This window comes from Sparus aurata, chromosome 8, assembly GCF_900880675.1.
Source record: "Sparus aurata chromosome 8, fSpaAur1.1, whole genome shotgun sequence".
Classification (NCBI taxonomy): domain Eukaryota; kingdom Metazoa; phylum Chordata; class Actinopteri; order Spariformes; family Sparidae; genus Sparus; species Sparus aurata.
This window is the reverse complement of record NC_044194.1, coordinates 13,839,374-13,863,033: the sequence shown is the minus strand read 5'-3', so window position 1 is coordinate 13,863,033 and position 23,660 is coordinate 13,839,374. Positions and strand designations below refer to the sequence as shown.

The 23,660-nt window shown below is 41.6% G+C and overlaps 2 protein-coding genes across 3 annotated transcripts; one reads left to right on the top strand and one right to left on the bottom strand.

Annotated features, from left to right (window-relative positions):
- On the bottom strand, positions 1-20,858 carry gas2a (growth arrest-specific 2a). 2 transcript variants are annotated; one of them, XM_030425558.1, is made up of 9 exons: positions 20,596-20,858; positions 15,903-16,063; positions 13,246-13,376; positions 8,558-8,699; positions 7,683-7,703; positions 7,291-7,354; positions 6,939-7,197; positions 6,740-6,847; positions 1-1,793 (listed from the first exon to the last, which is right to left on the bottom strand). In XM_030425558.1, exons 2-9 carry the CDS (start codon positions 16,045-16,047, stop codon positions 1,581-1,583), a joined length of 1,083 nt encoding a protein of 360 aa, XP_030281418.1. In that variant the 5' UTR covers positions 16,048-16,063; positions 20,596-20,858; the 3' UTR covers positions 1-1,580. The 2 variants fall into 2 exon arrangements, with proteins under 2 accessions (XP_030281418.1, XP_030281419.1); XM_030425559.1 differs by lacking the exon at positions 7,683-7,703 and having other exon boundaries at positions 20,596-20,855.
- A 474-nt stretch (positions 20,859-21,332) lies between these two features.
- On the top strand, positions 21,333-23,446 carry fancf (FA complementation group F). The gene is made up of 2 exons (XM_030425560.1): positions 21,333-21,410; positions 21,681-23,446. The coding sequence occupies exon 2, from the start codon at positions 21,746-21,748 to the stop codon at positions 22,769-22,771; it is 1,026 nt and encodes a 341-aa protein (XP_030281420.1). The 5' UTR covers positions 21,333-21,410; positions 21,681-21,745; the 3' UTR covers positions 22,772-23,446.
- The last annotated feature ends 214 nt before the right edge of the window (positions 23,447-23,660 follow it).

The window sequence follows — 23,660 nt, the reverse complement described above, 5'->3', positions numbered from 1 at the left end:
TTTATTTTCAAAAGGTTTGAGTATTTATTGAAAATGTACATCTAAAAACAGAAATTGGACGTATGTACTTTGCATAGCCAGTGATCTTATACCATCCCACATATTCATTTCCAGGGGAAAAGTAGAGCAGTTTTAGAAATTAATACACTGAATCAACAGATGAATTATATCTATTACATGTCAGAATCTAAACCTTTGAAAAAGAAATTATCCATCAAGTTTCAACAATTGCACTACCTCCAGAGGTCAGTAACATACAACAAATTATAGAACCTCAACTGAGTAAATCTGCTGTATTAACAATCATACATACGCTACATGCTGCATATGCGTGATTGTCCGTAGGAATGATACAAAATAGGAGCTTTCACACTAATGACTAATTATTAACAATGGCAACAGTATAAAAATGCATTGCATAGAATAGTTATTCAACCTGTAAACACTCTAAGCATTGCTTTATCAGCCTAATAAAAAAATAAGGAAAAGAAAAAAAGCTGACATTTTATCACCCATGTTTGGTTTGTATGAGAGATTTGGCAGGTTTTATAGGAATACTGTAATACAGTGGAGAATCATTTATAGATTTGGTAAATTACCTTTCTTTGGACTGTAAGATTTCCTCTTACTCTTCTTATGTCACAGTTGAGTGTGATGCCAACAACGACCACACATGTTTTCAATGTCGGCTGCTTTAACACATCAGCCTAACGGCAAATAAACAAGCGGAGGGACAATACATTGCAAAAATAAGAGTGTACAGACACATCCAAGCCAAAAAGGGCGGGTTGAAAGTGGGCAAAACTGGAAACAAAAAAAAACCCGTCTCATACACTGCAAGGTTCCAATATCTCGTATTCCCTGCACCAAAGTAGTGACGTTCAGCAAAAACCCAGCTCTTCATCAGGGTTGAGTGCTGCTCGAGGCGTCACTATGTTGGTGCATTAAATAAGTGGATATTATAACTCTGCAGCATGCCCGCCATTTTGTTTCATGCCTTAGTAAAAAAGTCTTAGTCTACTTGCTTTCTACTATTTCACATGCCAGGTTCTCAATAATATTGGCTTCTTAAATGTCCTGAAACCTTCACCACTTACATAATGTCATTCAGAAAAAGTTCTGTTTTTCAGCACCTACAACATACAGCCAGTACCATACACAGCAAGGCCTGGTTGATTATATCAAAGGAGCACATGTGCCTAAACCTGTAAAGATCCTACCTACTCTAAGCGATATATTGCTTAAAATACAATTAGTAATTAAAAAAAAACAAAAAAACGTACAGCTTCACTTTTACCCAGTTAACACATTATATTGTAAAGAAATTCAAAGCTGGTCGGGGCTTCTTTTGTCAAACTAAGTAAAACACATTGTAAAGTGTGATTCGAGGCTTTATCTGCTGACAAAAATCCATCTGACTAAGTTCTCTGACAGAGAAAACAAAGCCAAAGCATCACTATTACACAGTGTGCTTCATGAGAACAGGAATATGTTACACAGCCACATTCGTTAGGCAGTACACAAAGGCGAGAAGTCATCCTCCTTCAAGTTTATTAATGCCACTTTTCAGTCTCGTGTCCTCACTTTTTGCTGCGGTAATGGGCCGCCACCACCAGGTAGCTGTCGGGGGTGAGGTCCTTGATGTTGGGAGACTTGCTGCTGCTGACGGGGGATGTCTTTCCCTCCACCCGGGAGATTTGGAGCATGCGGCAGGGGTCGTGTTTCAGCAGGTAGCTCTCGAAGGTCTCCCAGCCTCCACCAACACGCACCATCACGTGCTTGTTGTGCAGCATCTGCGGAGAGGAGTAGGAGTATAGTGATCACTTGTGATGTCAGTGTGTCAAAGCTGAGTCCTTGCTTCTATAGGACTAATGTCATTTCACTGATTGAGGCCTGAGTTGAATGAACACTTAAGCTTGGCTTTGATGTATAAGGCTGTTGAATGATGTCGGGGGGCATCGGACTGGTTGATGTCCCCAGAGGAAAGCTTCCTCCAGCTCTCAGCAACCTAATGCCATTTGACCAGGCTACATTCTAAATACAGAATAATTGACTGTTTGACTCGATTACATAATAAAGAAGACAAACGTTCCACAGTGGGGCTGGGCAATATATCAATATTCAGTAATTAGCATAATATGAGGCTATACATCGTCTTAGGTTTTGGATGTCATTATGCCGTATGTTTCGTCTTTTCCTCATGTTTTGAAGGTTGCATTACAAGTTAAAATGATGTAGTTTTCTAAACTTGCCACAATATTCTGTTTGTTCTAATGCTTGCCTCTACCTGCTTAGTCATTGTATTCAAATTACTGATGATTATTTATCAAAAATCTCATTCAATTCCTTTGTGCCATCTGTAAATCTGTTGACAGGACACCTCCAACTGCAAACTAGATCAAAAATGTCTCCTTGTATTATGAATTTGGATGGACGTTTAATATCTGTAAAACTTTCCCCGAGCTGAGAAAAGCATTTTAAAATCTGTGCCATCATCACAGTGTAAAGTCTATGGGCTTGCAGTCGGGGCCAGCCGAGGAAACTCTGCTGCACATAGTCATTATGCCGCATGACCAGGAAGTAAACCTGGAGGCTAGAGAGCTTCTTCTCGAACAGTTCTCAATGGTGTAGCAATGGGCGCCGACTTTGCATCTGGCCTCAACATAAATCTATGGTGTTACCCTCTTTGTATAGCGTGATAGCACGCTAACATCTACTTACTAGCGTTAAAAACAGCGGAGGCTGATGGGAGTGCGGGGTCGGGTATTGGAATGACTGGTGCAACATTAAAGACAGGAAATCACCAAAGTTATTACAATTCAACCAAATTATATGGCATTACATCCAATATTTGTAAACCTTTACCAAAAATTTAGGGCATTTCCAAAGTCATAAGTATTCAGCCTGAGGTAACCATGAATGTCTGTACTAAGTTTTGTGCAATCTATCTCTGCAGATGCTGAGTGAAAAGCTGTATAAGTGAAAAGTCTGACCTGGTGATGCCGCTATGAGAAAAATCAGTACGAATTTATCCTCTGGGGATCATGAATGTCTGAACAAAATTTCAAGGCAGTCCATTCAAATAGCTGTTGGAATATTTCAGTCTATTGAAATTGCTATTGAATCAATAAAATAACCCTAAATGTTTTGATTAACCAATGATTTATATGCAGTGTTTTTCTCATGTTTGATCTGAACCATTTATGTCAAAAAAGATCTCACCTGCCACATCAGGGCACATTCTCAAGGTTGGGTACCATGGCAACATCAGCCATTATAATAAGCAGAGGAAGAAATTAAAGGCTGATATATTGCTCGCTTAGACACTCACATTTCCCAGAGGCTACAGACAAAAAAAACATATTAGCCACTATGGAGCCGTATCACCTCCCACCTCATTAACATGCCATTACACACCACTAGAACAAGCTTGTTTACTGAAGGCCTCTCTAAGAAGGAATTGCGTAGTTGCTGTTAACATTAGGATGCTTTGTTTGTTTGTTGTCTTTAAAAACACAGACAGGAGGAGAGTGACTCAGACAAATACCAAACTAAATCGTTTTATAGAAAGGGTAAACTACCTCATGAGACTGTCACCTCAGTCCAGCCAGATATGAGGCCACCTGCCCTCCAGCGGCATAACATCCAACATTTATAAGCCTCTTAGAAGAATCAATCAGGAGGGCACTGGCTGGGCACTGCGTCCAATCACCAGCGCCAAACCCTCAGGCTTTGTGACTGTGGATTTAATGGACCTGTGTGACGCAGAGGGCTTTCAATCATGCTGCTTTGGGACAAGACCCTTGTTGAAGCCATTCCCTCCTCAGCGGTCCAGAGAAGGACAGACGCCCGGGGCTGATCTCGGACAGCACTTCTCACAAACACTGCGATGTTACTCTGGCCCCTTGTTGAGGCTACAGCCACCTCATTTTTTCTAGGAGCTGAGAAGGTCAGACTCTCAGGCATGTCGTGATAATTGTCGAGTAGACTCATATATGTGCCGCATGCCACTGTTGTCCTCACTCTACGGCTGCGCACAGACAGACTGTATTCATGCCTTTTCAGCGGAAGCAGCTGCCGGGGGGTAAAACCATCCGAGGAATTTTAATTAAAGTATCTGACTGTGAAGAGTGCAGGCTGAGAGACAAAGGAGCAGAGGTTTAACACTTCCTTTGGCATGATCAGATGATTTATCTCACTCGATTACACATGATAATAAACATGCAATTACTGTCTACTCAGTGCTACAGCATCTAGTGCATGTCTGTTGATCTTCCTGAATTTTCTCCTGTTCAAGGGTTTTCATTTTTACTGACATTTTGCTATTGTCTTTATTTGCAATACACTGTTTAGGACATGTTCTTGCATGTATGGTGGAATTTACATGGAGACCCATAGACCTTATTCACACAGCGGCCATTTTCTCCTGACGCCATGCTCAGAGTAGGGAGCTTTCAATGCTGGGATAATGTTATACTGCTGTTTTCTAGGTAATCTGACAAACTGTTATCATGTCACCGCTTTTCGATGATGGATAGCGGAAATCCGGAGGGATCAGAAGTCATATTTGATAACTAATTAGCTAACGTTAGCATTCAACCATTTCCGAGCTACCATTTGATTAGCCTACATCCAGTAGGTATGTACGTTTTAATAACAGGGCAAAAAATAAAATAGGAATAAATAATCGCAACCTTGATTACAGCGAAACAGCGTTTTAGCTTCCCACCCTCAGCATGACGTCAGAAGGAAATGGCCATGTGAATACAGTATTGGGTTATTTACCTGTCTAAAGGTGCACTATGTAGTTTTTTGTGAAGAAATGTAAAGAGAAGAGAAAAAAATCTTTCTCTTCTGTTTAATTTTGATGGCTGAATAAACAAATTGTCCTCAAAGGAGAACACAGTTTTACTTTGTGCTTCAACAGTGTGTTTGAGGAAGTGTTATTCATAATTCCTCAATAATATATTTGAATTTAACATGTTAGACAGAGTTTGAATATTTTTTCCCAGAAACTACATAGTACACCTTTAAAGCCCAGGTAAGCCTATATGTTATGGTACTGGCATAATTGAAGTATCCATGCAAATGTGTAGAAAATGAATTACAAGATCACAAAAACAAATCAAGGGTCTAAGCCTGGAGGGAATCGTACGCAGTAAAGATTACAAAGCCCTTTGAGGTAAATGTGTAGTATAGTAGAAAAGAATAGAATAGAATAGAATAGAATCAAATAGAATAGAATAATAGATGTGAGTCTATTAAATACAATTGACAGGTAAGGTAAGGCATGTGAGCTTCTCACAATTCGTCATTGGTTGCTGAGCAACACAGTGAAGATTGAGGAGGCATCACATGATGATAAATATTCAGATGTATGTTGTTTTGTTGTAAGTCTTACTCTATCGGGAAATTTGACTGTTATTGTCCTCACAAATATTCCGAAAGAGCCTTGTTCATCCAAACCTGACGCTGCCTGACATTTGATTTGGTTGAGATTTGACATTAGCAGTTGCAATATAACAGTTTGACAGCAGAGGACACCCAAGAGTAAACTGTCTTCTGAAGGTCCTCTCTTCCTAAACGTACAGACAGCATGAATCACATCCTTCGAGGTGTGAATCCTGGTTGTGGGTTGCCAAGTAACCAGGATCCCAAGGGGACCAATGCTACTTCTTTAATCTGCGTTAGCCTCCATTTGTCTGTCTCCAGGAGGGAAACTACTCAGAGAAAGTCAAATAACATTTCCGGAGCAGATGGATTCCGTGTAATTGTAAGATGAGATATTGAGTATTGTAATTTAGTGAAATATTTTCCAGGTATAATAACTTGGTCAACAGATCATATGGAAATGTGTGGATGTTATTTTCCTAACGCATTATGCTGGGCTGCAGACAGACATTGTCAGAATACCATTCACAGTAAATGAGACCTCACAGCAAAGGCGGGCTCTCCAGACACAATAGGTTACTTTCATCCCAAACCCAGCCCCGAGAATCAACATAGGGCCATATGCTGCGTGAATGAATAGAGGTCTGCGTCACAATGTGAGACCTTATTGTCACTGATTTAAAAGATAATAGAATGGATGAAAGTGTATCAGCAAAAATATAAAGTTTTTTCTGGGAGGTTTTCTCCATCCAAGTGTTATATAATATAATATATCAACCCAATAAACGTGAATTAACTTTGATATGTTTTTGCCGGCAATTCAGTTTATATACTGCATACTGGTGCTTTGCACGATTATAACCCAGTTTATAATCTTACTTTACAACATTTGAGTTGGAAATACTGTACTTTTAACATATATATTTTTAATGTGATGAATACTTGGACAAATAGCGGCAAATAGTACATAGATACTGTAGTATACAGTATTCAGTGGGGGAAGAAGTATTCATGTTTTCTACTTAAATACAATTGGTACAAAAAACTTACTCACGGTGTTGGATTATTACCACAGACGTATTGGTGTGTACATTCAATTTGATGTTGCTGTTGGTCAAAGTGGAGCTAATTCTAACCTTTTAAAGAACTTTTTATGTTAATTCTTATAAATAACTTGGCTAGCAAGATGCTGTTTATATGATCTGAGTAAAATATTGACCTGTGGAGTCATTAGTAACTATATTTGTCAAATCAATTAATAAAAAGTACTATAATAGCCTCTGAAATTAATTGAAATATTTCCACTGTAGCACTGTTATAAATCCAAACCTTACTGAAATCAACTCACCCGGATAAAAAGCATCTTTTCCCCGACGCGGTAACGACCCTGTGACTGTCTCTCTACACAGAATTTATTCGGACATCTGCAGGGGGGGTCATCAGCGATGTGTCTTACCTGTAACACACACAGAGATAAATATGTCACATATTTCCACCTTTGTATCAAAAGTTGACGCAACACCAGAGCTAAACTGCTGATAACTTACAGCGTCATCCAACAGCTTCCCTGTGCTCTTCTTGCTGGAAGTGAGTTTGGTGGGAGTCGGAGACGGGGAAGGAGACGGGAAAGGAGACGGGGAAGGAGACGGGGAAGGAGACGGGGCAGGAGACGGGGTAGGAGATGTGGAAGGAGATGGAGGGAGGGGCTGGGCTGGAGATACAGGTGAGGGAGGTGGTAGAGGTGCTTTCTCTTCCTGTTCAATCTCTTTTTCCAGTTTAATAAGGCCAGGAGGCTCCACATTGTACCTAGACCAAGGAAACAAGAGAAATAAGAATAGAATTAAGAAGGGATTTGCTAAACAGTCCCAAGAAGGAAATGGTGAAATAGCTAGACCTTACCTTGAGGCTATCCGTCCCAACTCTAAAAGACAAAGGCACACTTCTCGTGGCTGCTTATGAAGAACTGCAGAGAGACACATCAGGTTTTAGCATTGTGTAATTACAGCATATATGCATTGTACTCATGGTAAATGATGATAAAGTGTTGATGGGTGGCTGTGTGATGGTAAAAGACACACAAAAAAGAGCTTCATGCATTCAAGTGCTCCTCTCCTCTGCAGCCCTGTTCATCCCACATACAATGAAAATGAGCGTTGTTCGGAAAGGCTTCAGGTGTTTGTTTTAACCTCAGAATATATGATCAGGTGGTGAGGGTGGATGCAAGATGTAAGTTACATGTGACACAGCACTCCATGCATTACAAACAAAATATCCACTGCATGATAGCAAACCTGGTCTTGTTACATCTACTGCTGAACTGATAAATCCATCCAGAGAAAGACAGACAGAGAGAAAGAAGACAGGTGTCAGTGGTTTTGAGATCACAATTACATGTGTGCTTCATGTGACAGTGCAGCGTTGACAGAAAACTCTGTGTGTAACTCGGCCTTCAGAAATGATTTGCATATTTCAGATTGCTTCGCGATGGTGCACCAGCCGTTAGTCAGAAATTACAGGAATGTATGAATATTCTCGGCATCTCTGTCACTCTCGGGGTCACATACTGAACATCTGATCGTAAGGAGCGTATTTCAGTCCAGACATATCTTAACTGTGAGCATATTTCAGTGCCATAACTCGCCAAAAAAAATGCTTGCAGTAAATAGCGAGACACAGATGAAACCCTGACTGAGAATGAGGAAGGGAAAATGTCCCTACTCTGGGCTGAGGAAAACATTTGCATAGCGTTGGCCTACTTTCTCCCTAACTCACACCCTTCTGTCTGTGCTCCCTTTGTTTTTCTTCAGACATTTCGTGCATGAGCACATTATTCGGGATGCACGCGTCCTTGTGGTCAGGTAGAGCTGCTCCCATCACAGCGCTCCCAGCAGACTGCTGCTGCCCATGTGAGCTTTGTGTGCATGTCAAAGAAGTTGAATCGGAGCCTGGAGATCTGAGTCCTCTGAGCTTCAAAGGGAAAGAAGAGGGAAGCAGCCCAACCTGCGTGATCGCTCTACCTGCACAAACACGCCATTCACAGGAGATAGAAATCTGAGTCCAATGCCCCATCAGTGCCAGGGACAGCATAAAGCCTAATGAGGACACTGAAGCCTGTGTGCCCTTTGTGATATTCTAGCGGCCTGATGCAGAGAAAGAGTTCACTCACCTAAATCCTCCGACTCAAACAGACATGTTTCTCCGACTCCAACCTTACGACACCAGGCCAGGAAGTTGGCCGTGTTGTCCCGTGCAAAAAAGGAGCCGGAGGGAGCACTCTGCCGACATGGTATCCTCCGATTGGGAATATTCTGCGCAGAGACAGAGAGGTTAACAGATGTCTTCATGTGCGCTAGGATGAAGAATATCCCCCAAATGCATTGATGAACAGCAACAGTGAACTGAACATGAATTTTTTTCTTTGTGTTTGACAAAGAGAAAACAAATGTCATCCAGGCTGATTTGTGCGGCCCAACCCCCAGAATTTCCATCAAAGAGAGACACAGAGCCACACACTCTTTATCTACACTGATTTCTTCTCCATCTGTCAAGGCTCTGGTTTCAGCTCAGAATCAAGGAACCTTTTCCATACAGATCAATATGGGAGATGGTGGTTCAGAAAACCGGGGCTACTTTACCAGGCCTGCTATGATTCGGGATCAAATGACATGCTTATGGGTTTCAGCCCCCACACGGTCTGTTCAGGGAGATTTATGCGCCTTGCTGTGGTTTTATACAGGATATGTGCGTCTGTGCTATGAGAAAGGTGCAGTGAGCTCATGCTGGAAATATGCAGGCTTTTGTGGGTATTTTTCTTTTCTTTCCAGGCTCTCCTTTTGACTTTTCTGGGATCCTTTCTTTTGTTGAATCACTTTGCATTCCTGAGGAAATAATGTCCACCACACATTGCATCTAACGATCAGAACGGCGTGTTAGTATTTCTGGGTTGGGTGGCTTGCTGAATTAAATGCATTTTTAATAATAACAATAATAAGTATAAAGAAGTACTTTGCTTAAAATGGCTAGGAACCTGATGATTTAAGTAGACCTGCCGCATTTTCTCAACGCCACTACCATCAAAGCTGTGCATGTGCACTAAAGGAATAGTTCAACATTTACCCTAAAGTTGATGAGATAATCATGTTCAGCGGTTCTGCTTACCATAAAGACTGGAAACAGAGGAAACATCTCAACTGGCTTTGATCAAAAGTTAAAAAATCGACCTTCCAGCACCTCTAAAGCTTCAGGGGTAATGAGTAGGGATGGGGCGGTCAAAGATTTTATCGTGGATTGGAATAAAAGTCACTCACAATAAGTTGACTGTGGTAAATTTGTCATTATCGGGATAATAATCAATTGAGATCATTGTGAATATCCTCACAAAACCTTTAGATTTATGATTTCATATATCAGATTCTTTGATTGATCGTTTTTGACAGAAAAGATGCGTCTTATCTGTGATGGTTGAAGTGATTCCAGTATATTTTAGTTTATTGTCAGTACTTTTATTTTGTTAATTTATACTGAACAGGTTACTCATGACCTAAATATGTTCATATTGCCCAATGCTTAGTTATGAGTAAAACCATTCTAAATCTCTGCTGGTTGCCTGTTAGACACTCCCAAACAACAAATAGTTTAGTCCAAATGTAATTTGCAAGGCAGCTGGATTTGTTGGAAGATGACATTATCATGTGATCAAGAGAACTGTGGCTCTTCTTAGTGGTCGATTAGCATCAGCTATATCAGAACTGAAGAGGAAGAGGGGGAGGAAGCGCTAAGAAAAGGATTCAGTCCTTTCTCATTGGAAATATAATTTCCCTCTTCTTCCGACTGACTTAGGCAAGAGTTTTGATTGGAGTCTATCAACAGGCTCCACTGGAGGAAACACTCTCCTACTGTTGATCTGATTGAGGTCAGCCTGTGTTAGACAGTGATAGACAGATGGTTCGTCTGATTACCTGCCAAGCATTTTTTGAAAAGTTCCTGCGCTTGTCCAAACAGTTTGCAAGGAAGACATCCCAGATGGTTCCTTGTAACAAACCATCTGGCACGTCAAGTTATCGTAAGAATAGCCAATTTTTTGTTTTTAAACCACATTTACATCCAAGATTGACATTTGTAGCAGACGTGGCATATCACGTTCACATTATATGCTTATTATATGACTTTTGAGTCACACCAGTGGGGATATTTCCAGCTGTTCTTGTGGTGAACAGGTCTTTTGAGCCAGACATGATGTTTTCTTCACACTAACCAAGTGTTATTGTGCTTATGCAGAAACAGCGAAATAGAAAACAGAAATAGAATTAAATTTAAATTTCAACCAAAATATACGTAAAGTATCGGTATAATGAAACTTTCATTTCGAACTTATCATTGACAAATGTACTTGTTAACTTTTATTTTGGCGTTTGTTTTTTGTTTTTGTAAAGATTAAACAAACAGCAGTATTTATTAGCTATAAAGGTGCTGTAGGAAGATTTTGTCTCCCTCGGACAGAGCAATGCTAGCCACTTCCCCATTTCCGTTGTGCTAAGCTAAGCAAAGCTAACCAGGTGCTGTCTGTAGCTTCAGATTTCAAGGACAGATATAGAAGTGGTACTGTGTCAATCATCTACCAGAAAGCAAATAAGCATATTTCCCAAAACGTTGAACTTCTTCTTTACATGTCCTTGGTTAGATGGTGGTATTGAACTTATCACATGGCGGTGATACGACAAGAAACAAATATCTACTTCGCTCATCTCCGGTTGATATTGATTGATGTAAACACGTGGGAAGAAAGCATCTGCGAACGGATTCATCGTTTCTCTCTGCTGGAATCACTTAGTACAAAACCCACAAAGCAACTTATAATGATGCTTCAAAGCAGACGGAAGTTCTCTTTAAAGTGGTTACATGTATCTGTGATCAACGGCAGCTTATGAAACGCCTTGATAAGCTGCTCAAGCAACAATTGTTTGACATGAATAATAATCTCAATGTGACATAGGACGAGGTGCAGAGTATCAGGCGCGGCTGATTAATCTTTCATGGCTCATCGAACTGAAAGCTGGTAATTGGAGCGGTGCTGAGCTATAATGTGGACAAAGGGCAATAAATCGTGCTCGCTATAAGAGATCACGATGCAACTTTGTTTGATGTCACAGCTGGAGTTAGGGCAGACCTCTATCTGACTCAGGGCTCCTCTGCTGTGTCTCTCTGCGATCAATAAGATCCTCTATTTCAGCGGCTCCTCCGTCGTCCCACGGTCACTGACCTCAAGTATTTCCTCACATCTGCGCTGCTGCACTCACACTGCGATCAGGAGACCCACCGTCATCAGCACAGTAATGCCTCAGTGCAAACATCAACAACTCTCACTGAAGAGCCAACAAAAGAGTCTTTTGCTTCCTCTCGTCTTGACGAAACGTTCCCTAATGACTGTCTTTCTCTGTTAGAAACACGTAATCCCACTGAGCACCAGACGTTTGTTCAATGTGTAAGTAAGTAAATAAAGACAGAAAAAATTGCGCTTATGAAGCCACATTTTTTTTTTTTTTTTTTTTGAAGGTCAGTCGAGGAAAACTTGCTCAATACTTTATGATGTTTTCATGGAAAAAAAAGACAAATATTTTCATTTTTTCTTGCCAGTCATATGCTGAAAGCATCAGACCTCCTTGCAGTAGCTCTGAAGCTGATACTATCAAAGGATCTGCGCCCCAGTCGGTTTGTTTTCTTGAGCACTGACCCAGCAAAATACACGAATGCGCTGATTGCTCGGGTCGAATAACAACAATTTGCAGGGTTACCCTTTAATCTTGCAAAATTCATTAAACCCTCACTCGAGGCTCACTAGAAATGAACATTTAATCGTAGTTCTGCCAATTTTCACAGGGGATGTGGGGCCCCATCAGTTAATGTGTCCTTGCCAGCCTTTATTTTTTTCTTTTTTGGCCCTGCTGAAGGCTGCAGACCCCATCCCCCATCGACCATCCCACCCTTTGTGTGCTGCTTTTTCTGAAATTGTGGAGCTCCTTGCAAAGTTGGGATTCATGGTCACTGCTGAGGGGGGACATCATATTTGCTGCTATTTAGTGTCTCTCTGTCTCTTTCTATTTCTCTCCCAAGGTTATGATAAGAGATGGGAGGGATTTTACAGTTATAGCTTTTATTGATCTTAAGAGATGGAGAAATAGAGATAAAACATCATTATCTTTGTCTTCAAGCAGTCTGGTCTCTATAATATCATACAGAAAACATAATTTCAAGTGATCGTGAAGAGAAATGTGCATGTATTAATCTTTTTATTGGCCATATACAAGCAGATTTCCCTTGACGTGAAAAATGAGACCATCGCCGTCTCTCTCAGTTGCCTATACGAGCCTGTGGATGGTTTGTTTACGTTTTTTTAATTCTCCCAGACTGGGGGTTTCTTTATGAAGGACTAAGGTCAGATTTTCTCAGCGTCGCCCTCCTCTCCGAGCAACAGTAGCCAGTGTTGGTTTAGAAATGGAGTCCTCTAACATAAACAAACGACCGGCTTCAGGCACAGAACAGAAGTTCCGCGGAGCCACTTTAACGTGGAAATACAGAAAACAAATATCAAACATGGCTGTCTGGATTTCACATTCTTTTCTAATCACACAGGAGAATTGTTGAAATAGCTGAGACCATAGTAACTGTCAGTCAAAATGATCTAATAAGATACTGCCTGAATGATGGCTCCCCTCTCAGGATCACTCCTCTGTCAGATCATTCACATACATAAAGTCAGACCATGAACACTTCCAGGTGAGATCTGGCTGCCAGATTAGTGTTTTCGCTGTAACCGTTAGCATGCTAGACTACTGTAATCCTCGGGTTACTCGGTACCTTGCTGTTGCCAAGGGCAGGCAGGCCTCCGTTACTTTGCCTGAACTTCTCCTGCAGTGTCTCAGCCAGCTGGCACAACAGGAAGCCATTGTCTAAGCGATCCATGAAGCTCTCAGCGGTGATTTCCAGACCTGACCAAGGGACACATAAAGAAAACAGAAAATCCAGCAATAAATTCGCCATTAAAAATGCTCATTTTGGAATATAAATACAGCATAAGGAAATAAAATTTAATCCCCAGCCCTCTTCCAATTGGAGCTGAACTCGGCGCAGTGTTATTGACTCTCAGAAACTGCTTGGCTGATTGAACTTGGCTTGTGCTGCGGGGTTTAGGCAGCTCTGCAGAAGCCAAATGTCCAAATATTACAACATGACTTGGGGGAATCTGGGGGGATTTTCTGGTGCTACACAGAGGAGTGGCAAAGACAGGGTCAGATGAAAAGGGGGCATCTGATTGTGCTCAGCAGTGCGTCATTATGCTGCACAGTTGCAGAGATATATTGGTGATCAACATGTGGTGTCCAGTTGACTGACTTCCAGAGGACCATTCCTTCTTAGTTAGATCATTGTGAAATAGGAGGTGGTGGCAGGGGGGTGTCTGTGGAAAGAAACCGGAGAGATTTTTTTAAAATCCCCTTTCTGTTGCTTATAGGAGGAGGGGTCCCAGGCTTCGGCGTTTAATGAGTTCCAAATGTTGTAATTGAGCCCAGAAAAGAGAGATTGAAATCTTGAGAAATACTCAGCGAGCTCCCGTCTCATACACTCAAACTCTCGCTCACTCCTCGCCGTATGAGGAAAATATATTCCAGAGGGTTCTCAGAGAAACACTGAAACTCAGATACTCGGTCCTATAAATTCCCAACACAGCAACAATGTGACTCATCGGCATCGCCAGGCATTCGCCTCCCACTCAATCGGTGGATTCATCGCTACACCACAGCGCTCCTCCTACCTGCATCTGTGAACACACAGCCGAGCATATTAGCGCCTTCGTTCTTGTGTTTGGCTTAAACCAACATGTTGGTTTGATACTGTGTGTTTACTGGGATGATTCTGCTTCCAAAGTCCCTTTACGTCTTTGATCCCTCACCACAGCAGACCAGAGGTTTCTAGTTCAACTGGTTACAGTGCAAACACAGAGTCCGCGAGTGATTACAGGGAAGATACTGAAGTTGTTTTAAGTTGGTCACACACGGGCAGGCGTCAGTTTCTGGAACTAAACTGGCCTCAAGATGATTTGATGAATGATTACAGTCCGCAGCGAGTCCCCTGGAGTAACTCCCAATCATTCGAAGACTATTTTTGACGATATTAGATGCAGTTACACGTAGATCTAATAATCATTAAATAATGAGCCTCATCAACAGTATTTCTTCTGAAAGAATACATGCTATAAAACACTAGTTGGTGGAGAGTTTTTCTCCCAGTAATCTCCCAATTGCAGTATCTTTAAACCTGAGTTTAAGTATTTACATGCTATGTTAAGTTTTGGGACGGGCCCATTTGATTGACTAAGCTGGCAGCCACAACACAGCTCCAAATGCTGCAGTGTAATCCTTTGGGGCAACTCCAACCATCAAAGTTGCATCTGCTAAATGTGCTTTAGCCGCTGACAGTCGCAGGTCGCTGACGTGTCTGTCACGTGTTACTATCATCTACGGAGATAAACCTCTTTGTTGGAAAAATAGGAAGCATTTTGTCCCATTCAAGGAGAAGTCTCCTTCTGCAATCTTGCAAGGTGAGCTGCTGCCTCATTTAGATCAGATCAAGACTTCTGTAATGTTGTCAGGCACAGAATAACAAACAGACCATCTCAGTCTGTCAGTGGCAAAAATAAGTCTGTTTAGTGGGCGTAACTTTGACAGTCAAGAATTACGTTGCAGCCATGTCGTGGCTTCCAGCTGAGGCGATCTGCTGGACCAATTCCAAAACTTAATATAAATAATTTACACATGAAACACACTAATTATGTAGCTATTTCAAAAACACCAGAATGACCCTTAAATGTTGTCTTCTTACTGTTTTCAGTCACTGAATATACTGTTTTTTCTTGTCCAAATAAACCATCTTGTTTTAACCTGAAACCTAACATTCCTCTTACACACCCCATTGTCAATTCAGATCAGATCCTCAGAGCGCTTCATGCATCAGTTTTGAGACTGCAGTGTTGAAGACGACTATATGGGGTCATTTATTATACAACAGCAACCTTGCACAAATCTTCTTTAATCTGCTGCTTATTCTCCACCACTAGGCTGTGCGTTATTCAGGAGCTCTTAATGACGGCCATTATTCAATTAAGGAAAATCTACGGGAGAGTGCGTGAACATGGAAACACACTTTAAGATAGTTTGTAATGAGGTTCAGATTGATCTCAGTCTGCTGCAGAGGTGTTCACCACAGCAATACCAGTTCAATTAATGTTAAAGGTGAGAGCATTTTTCAACGTCAAGGTGTTTCTAGGACAGCGTTTCAAATTAATCAGCACCAGAACCGCCCGTTTGTTGAGCAAAACCTAATTGAGGCACGATAATGCAACAATATTTAACATACATGATTATTTTCCATGAACAGAGATTTAAGAGTGATTGAGAGGCAAACGCACTGAGGAAGGTTGGATTATTCGTATGTAGGAATATGTGTCCTGTGCTGTTTACCGAGAATATTAGTGAGCCACAGGGCCAGGTCTTCCTTCATGGGCAGCAGGCTGGCTTCATGTCGACTGGCCAGCCACTGGTGATACTGCTGCATGTCTGTGAGGCCGGGGCCGCTGGGTTGTTTGGGGCTCAGGGAGCTGCACATGGTTCCCTACTGACGGCTTGAAGAGGAAGAGGAGGAAGAGGAGGAGGAGGTGGAGACACACAAAAAAGGCACAGACAGTGACACAATGTAAACTTTAATTTGTCTAATTAGCTGTTTGCGGGATATCAATATGGAAGTGGTCACATTCATAGTAATATTTACGTTTCACAAAGCAACATCAGAGAAACAGAGAGATATTAATCCAACTGCATTACATTTGTCTGGCTACTCTTTGGTAACACTTTATAATAACCATCATTAATAAATGGTAAATACAGAGTTCATTAAACTTGATCTAATAACATATTAATATAATTATCATTATTATTATTTGAAAAAGTCTCCATTTACTTCAGTTGTTAAGGAGAAGGATGGAACGCTGTTTTTGCCCTGAAGATCCAGAAATGTTTTGTGGACTATGAAACTTTTCATGAGGCTCAGTACATGTTGACTTATCGGACTGATACTTTATGAAACCAATAAGTAGGTTCTGATTCATTATGATAGCAGAGGAATTACATCTTTTTTTTAAAAAAGTCTTTTTTTTAACATTTTTGTTTCTAAATGAGTGTGACAATATTCTCCAATACCAGCTGTCAGTCAAGCCCAATATTCCCAATAGGAGTCGAGGAGGACCAAATGAACACCGGAGATCCGAGTGCTTTTGTCCTCTAGGCCAGATCCTGGCTTGGTTTACAGTTCACCTGATGACAAGAGATGTTCTCATGGGCCCTGACAGCCCAGTCCCTGTCCCCCTCTTCACTGGACAACAGACACTATTATACCAGCCTGACTCAGACAGTAGGACTTCTGACACAAACAAAGAGCTCCTTCTGCAATCTGTGATACAGTCTGTCATACAGTCTAAATCAATCCAATCCACTCCACACTACGACAGGCCTTACATTACAGCCTGACGGAGAGACCGTGTTCAACATCAATATTCAAAGCGATATTTAACAGCTTCTTACTGCCTACAGACTGAAGTCATTGAGTAAATGAGACATTTCTCGGAGTCTTTTCCAATAATGTGCTACAGGATGCCAAGTCCTTCAGCGTATGAGCTGTAATGTCAAAATCATTCAAGTTCCAGTCCAGTGTCACTCCATTAGCGGATTTGCTGCTGAGACAAGTGAGTAATTGACAAAACAACTGGGCACCAGATGTAAGCGCAGAGGAACAGCACACATCAACAGCTCTGCAGTTCATATTCACAGCCTGAACGCACGGGAGGTGTGATTGCCTCTCCAGACACGGACGAGGAGTTGGATTGTGCAGAAGTCACCTTCGAGGATGAGACATGGTGGCATCACAAAGATACTGAGGACCTTTTTACTTAAGGCTTACACTATTCTGTAGGTTGTTGTTGTCACGTAATCAAAAGACTCAGTTTTTAGAATTAGGAAGGAAATCAATTGAAATTGGCTCTTTAAAAGGTGCAATTTGTTCAAAAAGGAACTAAAATCATTCACGGAATATGAAGAAATAACAGCTTTCACCATATGTCTAGGAAGTCTTTGTTTTGTGTTGCTGAGATATGTACGAAAGTTAGCATGCTAACCAGCTAGCCTCTAGCCATTTTACACCTCAAGAGGTGACAGTGGGATAGTAAACAGCACCAAAACTCCCCTGGTGCTCCAAACTCCCAGTGCAGGCAGAGTCGGCTAATGGAAGCTATTATTAGCAGCAGTAAGCGGTAACTCTTGTGATATGCTGCTCCCTTTAATGCACCAGATAGTAGTAAATCAGCTGAGATGCACATCTTAAAGAGGCAATTCACCTCAAAATCAAATATTCATAATGCTGTGCATATTCTAGATGTCAGTTGTAGAGGTTTGTCTGCCTTCTCGAATTACATAGAACTGTGGGATGTTAATATTCCTTCCCTCTTGGCTGCGCTTTAACATTAATTTAGTTAGCTAGCCTACCATCCATGAGTAGATGCATGCTTCAATCTATGGTACGATAGAAGGGTGTTGTTGAGTAGTAAGAAAGGAGTTTCCTACATGAAACTGCTCATCAACAATGTCGGTGGATCGTCTGAGTAGCCGGAGTCGTGATTTCTAGAAAGAGGCTTTGCTGTCAAGTATTTGAAACTTATAATTTTGGCACTGACGTACATTCAGTTCCATTGTATTCGAGAGAGGGCAGACATTTTTACAGCGGATACCTCCAAAAGTTGGCAAGTCACACCAAAACAATCTAGATGGATAAATAGCACTACAGGTAAGAGGGAAAAAAACACTTTTCATTTGGGGCGAACTGTCCCTTCAGCTTTTCTATTGTTAAGAAAACAACAGAGATTGGCGATATTGCTGTTGATTTTTGCTCGGGTGGCATTAAAGACATAACAGTGGGTCGAACACAGGGGACACAATGAAACAATGAAATATTGTTGCTGCATAGAAAAAGCTTTGCCTCTAGCTCACCCACAAGCGGGAACATCTTACATTACCTGCGGTAGGCAAATAGTAACAGGATGTTTTATGCAAATCATATGAAGGGCTCATTCAAACAAGGAAGCAAAATTGCCAGAGAGAATTAGTTCATAGTCAGCGATGGCTGAAAATGTCCTCCGAATACCGAGCGAGTGCAACACAATGTGAGGAATCTGACCTTTAAAGCTGTGTAACATTTCAAGGTCCCCCTGGAGTTTGGCTGTAACCAAATCACACTGTGGTGCAACACTGGACATCAGGACCTTGATGTCCGACCAAGGTCATCTTATCTTCCCGAGGACAAGAGCTCCTCGTTGCGTACACACACTAAACTCTGGAGCTCAGCACTCGCACACAGGTGCTACATTCCCATGTGCAGGCTGATGGACAGAACAAGGGCAGTGGGACAACTTCTCATATCCCACAGGACAAGAGCCATTCATACAAGTCCCTTCATTTGTGTTATGTGTAAATATAAACATGGGAATTTGACATAAAAAAAATGTATAACACTCAATTATTTCAAAATAATGCTTCATTTACACATCATCCCTTCCCAATGACCTGTTGACTCAGTTCTGCTACTTCTCAAAACACCTGAATAACACATTCTCACCAAGCCTTATGGGTTCAAAAGCTGTATCCTTCTCTACAGCATCATGAATTGACATCACACTGGGTTTCCCCCTCTTTTTTTCCCAAGACAGAGTCCTAAAGTAACAACCAGCTGGTGTTAAACATACCTGGTTCCTCTCACCACACTGCAGCCTGACCTCTTCAGCTGCGGGCCAAAAACACAGCCAACACCATCACTCTGCAAAAGCTTTGTGTATCATGTACCATCTGCTTGAATTTGCTGATTCACTTAGAGCTGACAGTAAATGTATAGCCCAAGAATGCACAGAGGCACACAAATATACATTTTCCCATACTGAGAAGCCTCATGACTTCAGAGAAGCCGTCATAAACTGCCACGGTTGGCTGCAGACCACTCCAGGAGAGGCATATGGACGGGAATTTCGCCCGCTGAATCATGTCAATTAGAAAGAAAACAAGAGTGGCTCTGTCCTGCCCCGCGCCGACCTTCATGCCTTTCCCCTCTACAACATTAAACTGATCTGGAGGCTGATTTGTCCATTTAAACCAGGGAAGTCAGCGTGTTTCTACAGCAGATAAGCACTGTATGTGTTGTGAGCGAGTGCTGTGTTCAGGTATCACCACGTATCATCAGCTGTTGTCAATAAAGGACAGTCTCCAGCCGAAAAAAGGGGGAGAAAAAGCAGAAATTTCTCATTTTACATCCAATAATTCAAAACATACAAAAAGCCCACAGCACAAATCTTGTTTATAGATCCACAATATCCACTGGCACCTTGTTTTTGTTAGACCACATGGAGTCTCATAAATCCTGAGCTGCCATATTGTACTGACTTATTACTTCATTATTTTCAATCTAATAGTCTCAGGACTTTGTTGTTCAAGAATTGTTGTCAGAAAACACTGACAGATAAACTTTTTTCCAGTACCATTCAGATCTTTTGGTGCTATGTCTAATTTTAGTGCAATAAAGTGGTTTAGGACTGTGTTGCATTGGGCTATTAAAACACTGGCAGCAGATTTAATTTACAACTGTAATAAGGTTTTAAAAAACTGTCTCCTCCTTTACAACTGTCGCAAATAAAAAAAAAAACAAAAAAACAACCACAACAGACGTTTCCCCTCTCTGCAAATAGGATCAAGGGGAGGACGTCTGATGAGTTATGACTGAAATCCAGCTGAGCCTCCACTAATTAAAACCACTGAAGTGACTGAGAGCTGCAACTGAACAAAATATGTCAGCTAATTAAAGATGCTCTAAATTACATTTTTAGGATCATTTTTTTTTTTTAAAAAAAAGCAAGAATTCACAGCTTTTTTAGTGAAATCTGACTGAGCCAAAGTTACCAAAGATGACATTACTCTGCAAACAGGAAGCTGTACTGTCAAAGTTATACCCCCTGTCTAAGATAGAATAGGTATGAAAACATTCAAAAGTCTGACATTCATTTGCCAACATAAATAAACAGCGACAATTTCTCAACAAAAAAAGAAGCTCCTTATCTGTGCTCACCCTGAGGGTTCAGCTCGTTGGTGCGCACCTTCCTCTCACTCGTCCTGTGAGCTGCCGGATCCCACTTTTCATGCTTTACTCAGCTGCGTACTGACCCACAGGTTAGCCTCCAAAACACTGAAGCAATGTGGACTGGGGAGGTCTATCGCACTGCGCGTTTGCACAGGGATCTGACTGCACACACACATTTACACTCACAGCACGCTGCTGCTGCTGCTGATGATGATGATGATGGGAGGGAAGTTTGATCCTGCTGGCAGTGCCTCCCTCCTCTCTCCTCTTTGTGTTGCCTCAATGTGACATTTCTGGACTGAATTCAGCAGGTCAGCCGGAGAAATTTGACCTTTTGAAACACTTAATTTTAATGCATTTCTTTTGCTTTTCCTCTGTGCGCCCATGCAATCTGATCCCACTGCCAAATACACACTTGTGTCTGCAGTGAGTACTACATTTGAATGGCATGACGACCATTATGAAGCAAACTACGAAGAACATGTCAGAAATGTATGAAAGTTATTTTTTTTCTGTAAACCTACAGGCTTTGTTTTTGTAATTGTACTGACAATATATAATAGAGACAGTTAATGCATACATGTGTATTTTAGCGAAAAAACGCACTTAAAAAAGAGGAAGGTGTGTGCGTGCGTGCGTGTGCGCGTGTGTGTGTGACTGCATTTTTTGCATTTTTTATATTATTCGTTTGGCTTTTATTTTGAAGGAAGTTATATTATCTTGAGCTCCTCGAGTACGCATGCGCAGTAGCAGAAGCGCCAGCTACAGGGAGCAGGTTCGGTTGTCAAAAAATACAATGACATGTGAGTAAAACAACAACAGTTGTGTTTACCTTCACGTAAAATTCATTTACAAATGTGTTGTATTCATTTTTATCCTAATGCAGATGTTACTGAAACCCACATGTGATAAAAAAGCGTTTTGTTTTGAAACGTGACGCCGGAAGTCTTGATTAACGTTAAAGTTGTTCGAACCTGCTAACCTGTTGCTAGCCTGCTAGCTAGCTCAATATTCTCCTAGCGGTTTTTCGTCGACAGAGGACAGTTTGTAAGTGTTCTGTTGTTCCTCCGCAGAGACTGGGACTGGGACTGGGCTGTGAGGGGCTCAGAGGCTGGACTCTGAACGCAGAGAGCGCCACATGGAGGCGGTGCTGAAAAACTTGGCGAGCACAGCGGAGCTGCTGGCCGTGGCGACGCAGAGCGGTGCGGTGGAACAGTGGGATAAACAAACCCTGACCAGAGCTTTTCAATGGGCCCGGTACTGCGAACACGTCTTCAACAGGTTTCACAATAATCCCGCTACGAGGAGGATTATGGAGAAGCAGCTGCAGCTCACAAATCAAAGCCTGCGAGCTGCTTTCCCTGGATATACAGAGATCTCCTTCTCGGACCTCTCCCGATGTCAGCACCTGTTGCTTGTTGGTCTGTTAAACAATCCTGATCTGCCCAGCTCCATCTTGAAGATACTTTTTGACAGTCCTGTAAACACGAAGAAGAGTGAGTATCAGGATGTCACAGGCTTCTGTAGCCACATCATCCAGTGTAAATCTGCTTGTAAAGTCCTGAGTCCTCTCACTGGCGTGTCAGCTATTGGTGCTGATGCTGAGGTTCAGGGGGTGATGCTGATGGAGAGGCTGGGTGCTCTGCTGAGCCAAAGCGGAAAAGCCAGCCAAACAGAGCACTTTTTAGACTCCGTCCTCCAGGGATGTGAAGGAGAAGCAGAACATTTCTGTCAGGTCATCGCTGCGGCTCTGCTGACAACGAAAACCTCTGCTGCACAGACTGCCGCACAGGATTTTCTCTTGGACTGGCTGCAGAACAAACACAGTGAGCTGCAGCACCTGTGTTCAGCGCTGCACACTACACTTCTTACAGACCTCGCCAAAAAACATCTGAAATTTAGAGATGCATACTGCGGCGTGCTAAAAAAGTGGACCTCTGATATGGAGTACAGCATAAATGATGGTGAATGGGTTCAAACCAGCACAAATCAAACAGTGTCCTTCAAGAGACTGACTGAACACTTTCTGGCCTTGTTTGAGGCCTGTCCCGCTCAGAGGGAGGATGTAGAAAAAGAGCTAAATGCTTTGAAAATTTCTGATGGAGACTTTGATGTCAGAGGTCTGAGTGTGTGGGGAGACCTCCTGTCAGCATTAAACAAGTGACTGCAGAGCCTGAAGAGATGGACAAATGAGTCTTTTCATATTTTGATGCAATGTTTGACTAAGGCTGGATATTAAACGTCATTACATTTTTGATGCCAAACAAAATGTGTCGGTTGTATTTCAGGCTGTTTTGATTAGGCATGAGATGATATAGAAATGTCAAGTCACGATTAACAAAATATTTTTAATACTTGAAGACAAAAACTAAAATAGCGCTAAAACATGCTGGAATTACTTTAAACTTACCTTGAATCACATATAGGACACATCTTTTCTTAGTGAAAAACAATCAAAGAATCTTAAATAAGTCATCATAAATCATAAGGCCCACAAATAAAGGATAAAGACATGGTGGTAACCTCATCTATCTGTTGTTTTTTAGGTTGGGCTCTGCAGTATTTATACACACCAGCTTTAACTTGTGGGGGATAGAATGTGCAGCCCATGCCTTAAGCCATGGTGACAGGCTTAGGCAATTCAAATAAAGCAGGAAACCAGTATTGGACTGTACATCCGCAAGTCGGACAGCATTTTCAAGTCATTTAAATGCAGACATTCTTGACTATCCAGATCATGAAAATTCACCCCGAACAACTTATTGTGAATGTTTTTTTATTGCGATTAACATCTTGGATTGTCCCATCCCTACAGTAAATGACTGAAAGTTGACATCAAGTGGCTGCTCAGATTAGCGTTCGTCTTTACTTCTGTTCACACAGTTTTATTAATGTTTCCAATTTGAGTATACATTTTATTCAGGCAAAGTTTTACAGCTTCTTAGGGTTTAGGCAGCATTCAAGAAAGTAAATTATTCTGTATTCTAACAGAGGAATTTGTCAGAAAATATCTCGCTGGCATCGATACCAAAACTCAGATTTTATATCAGCAT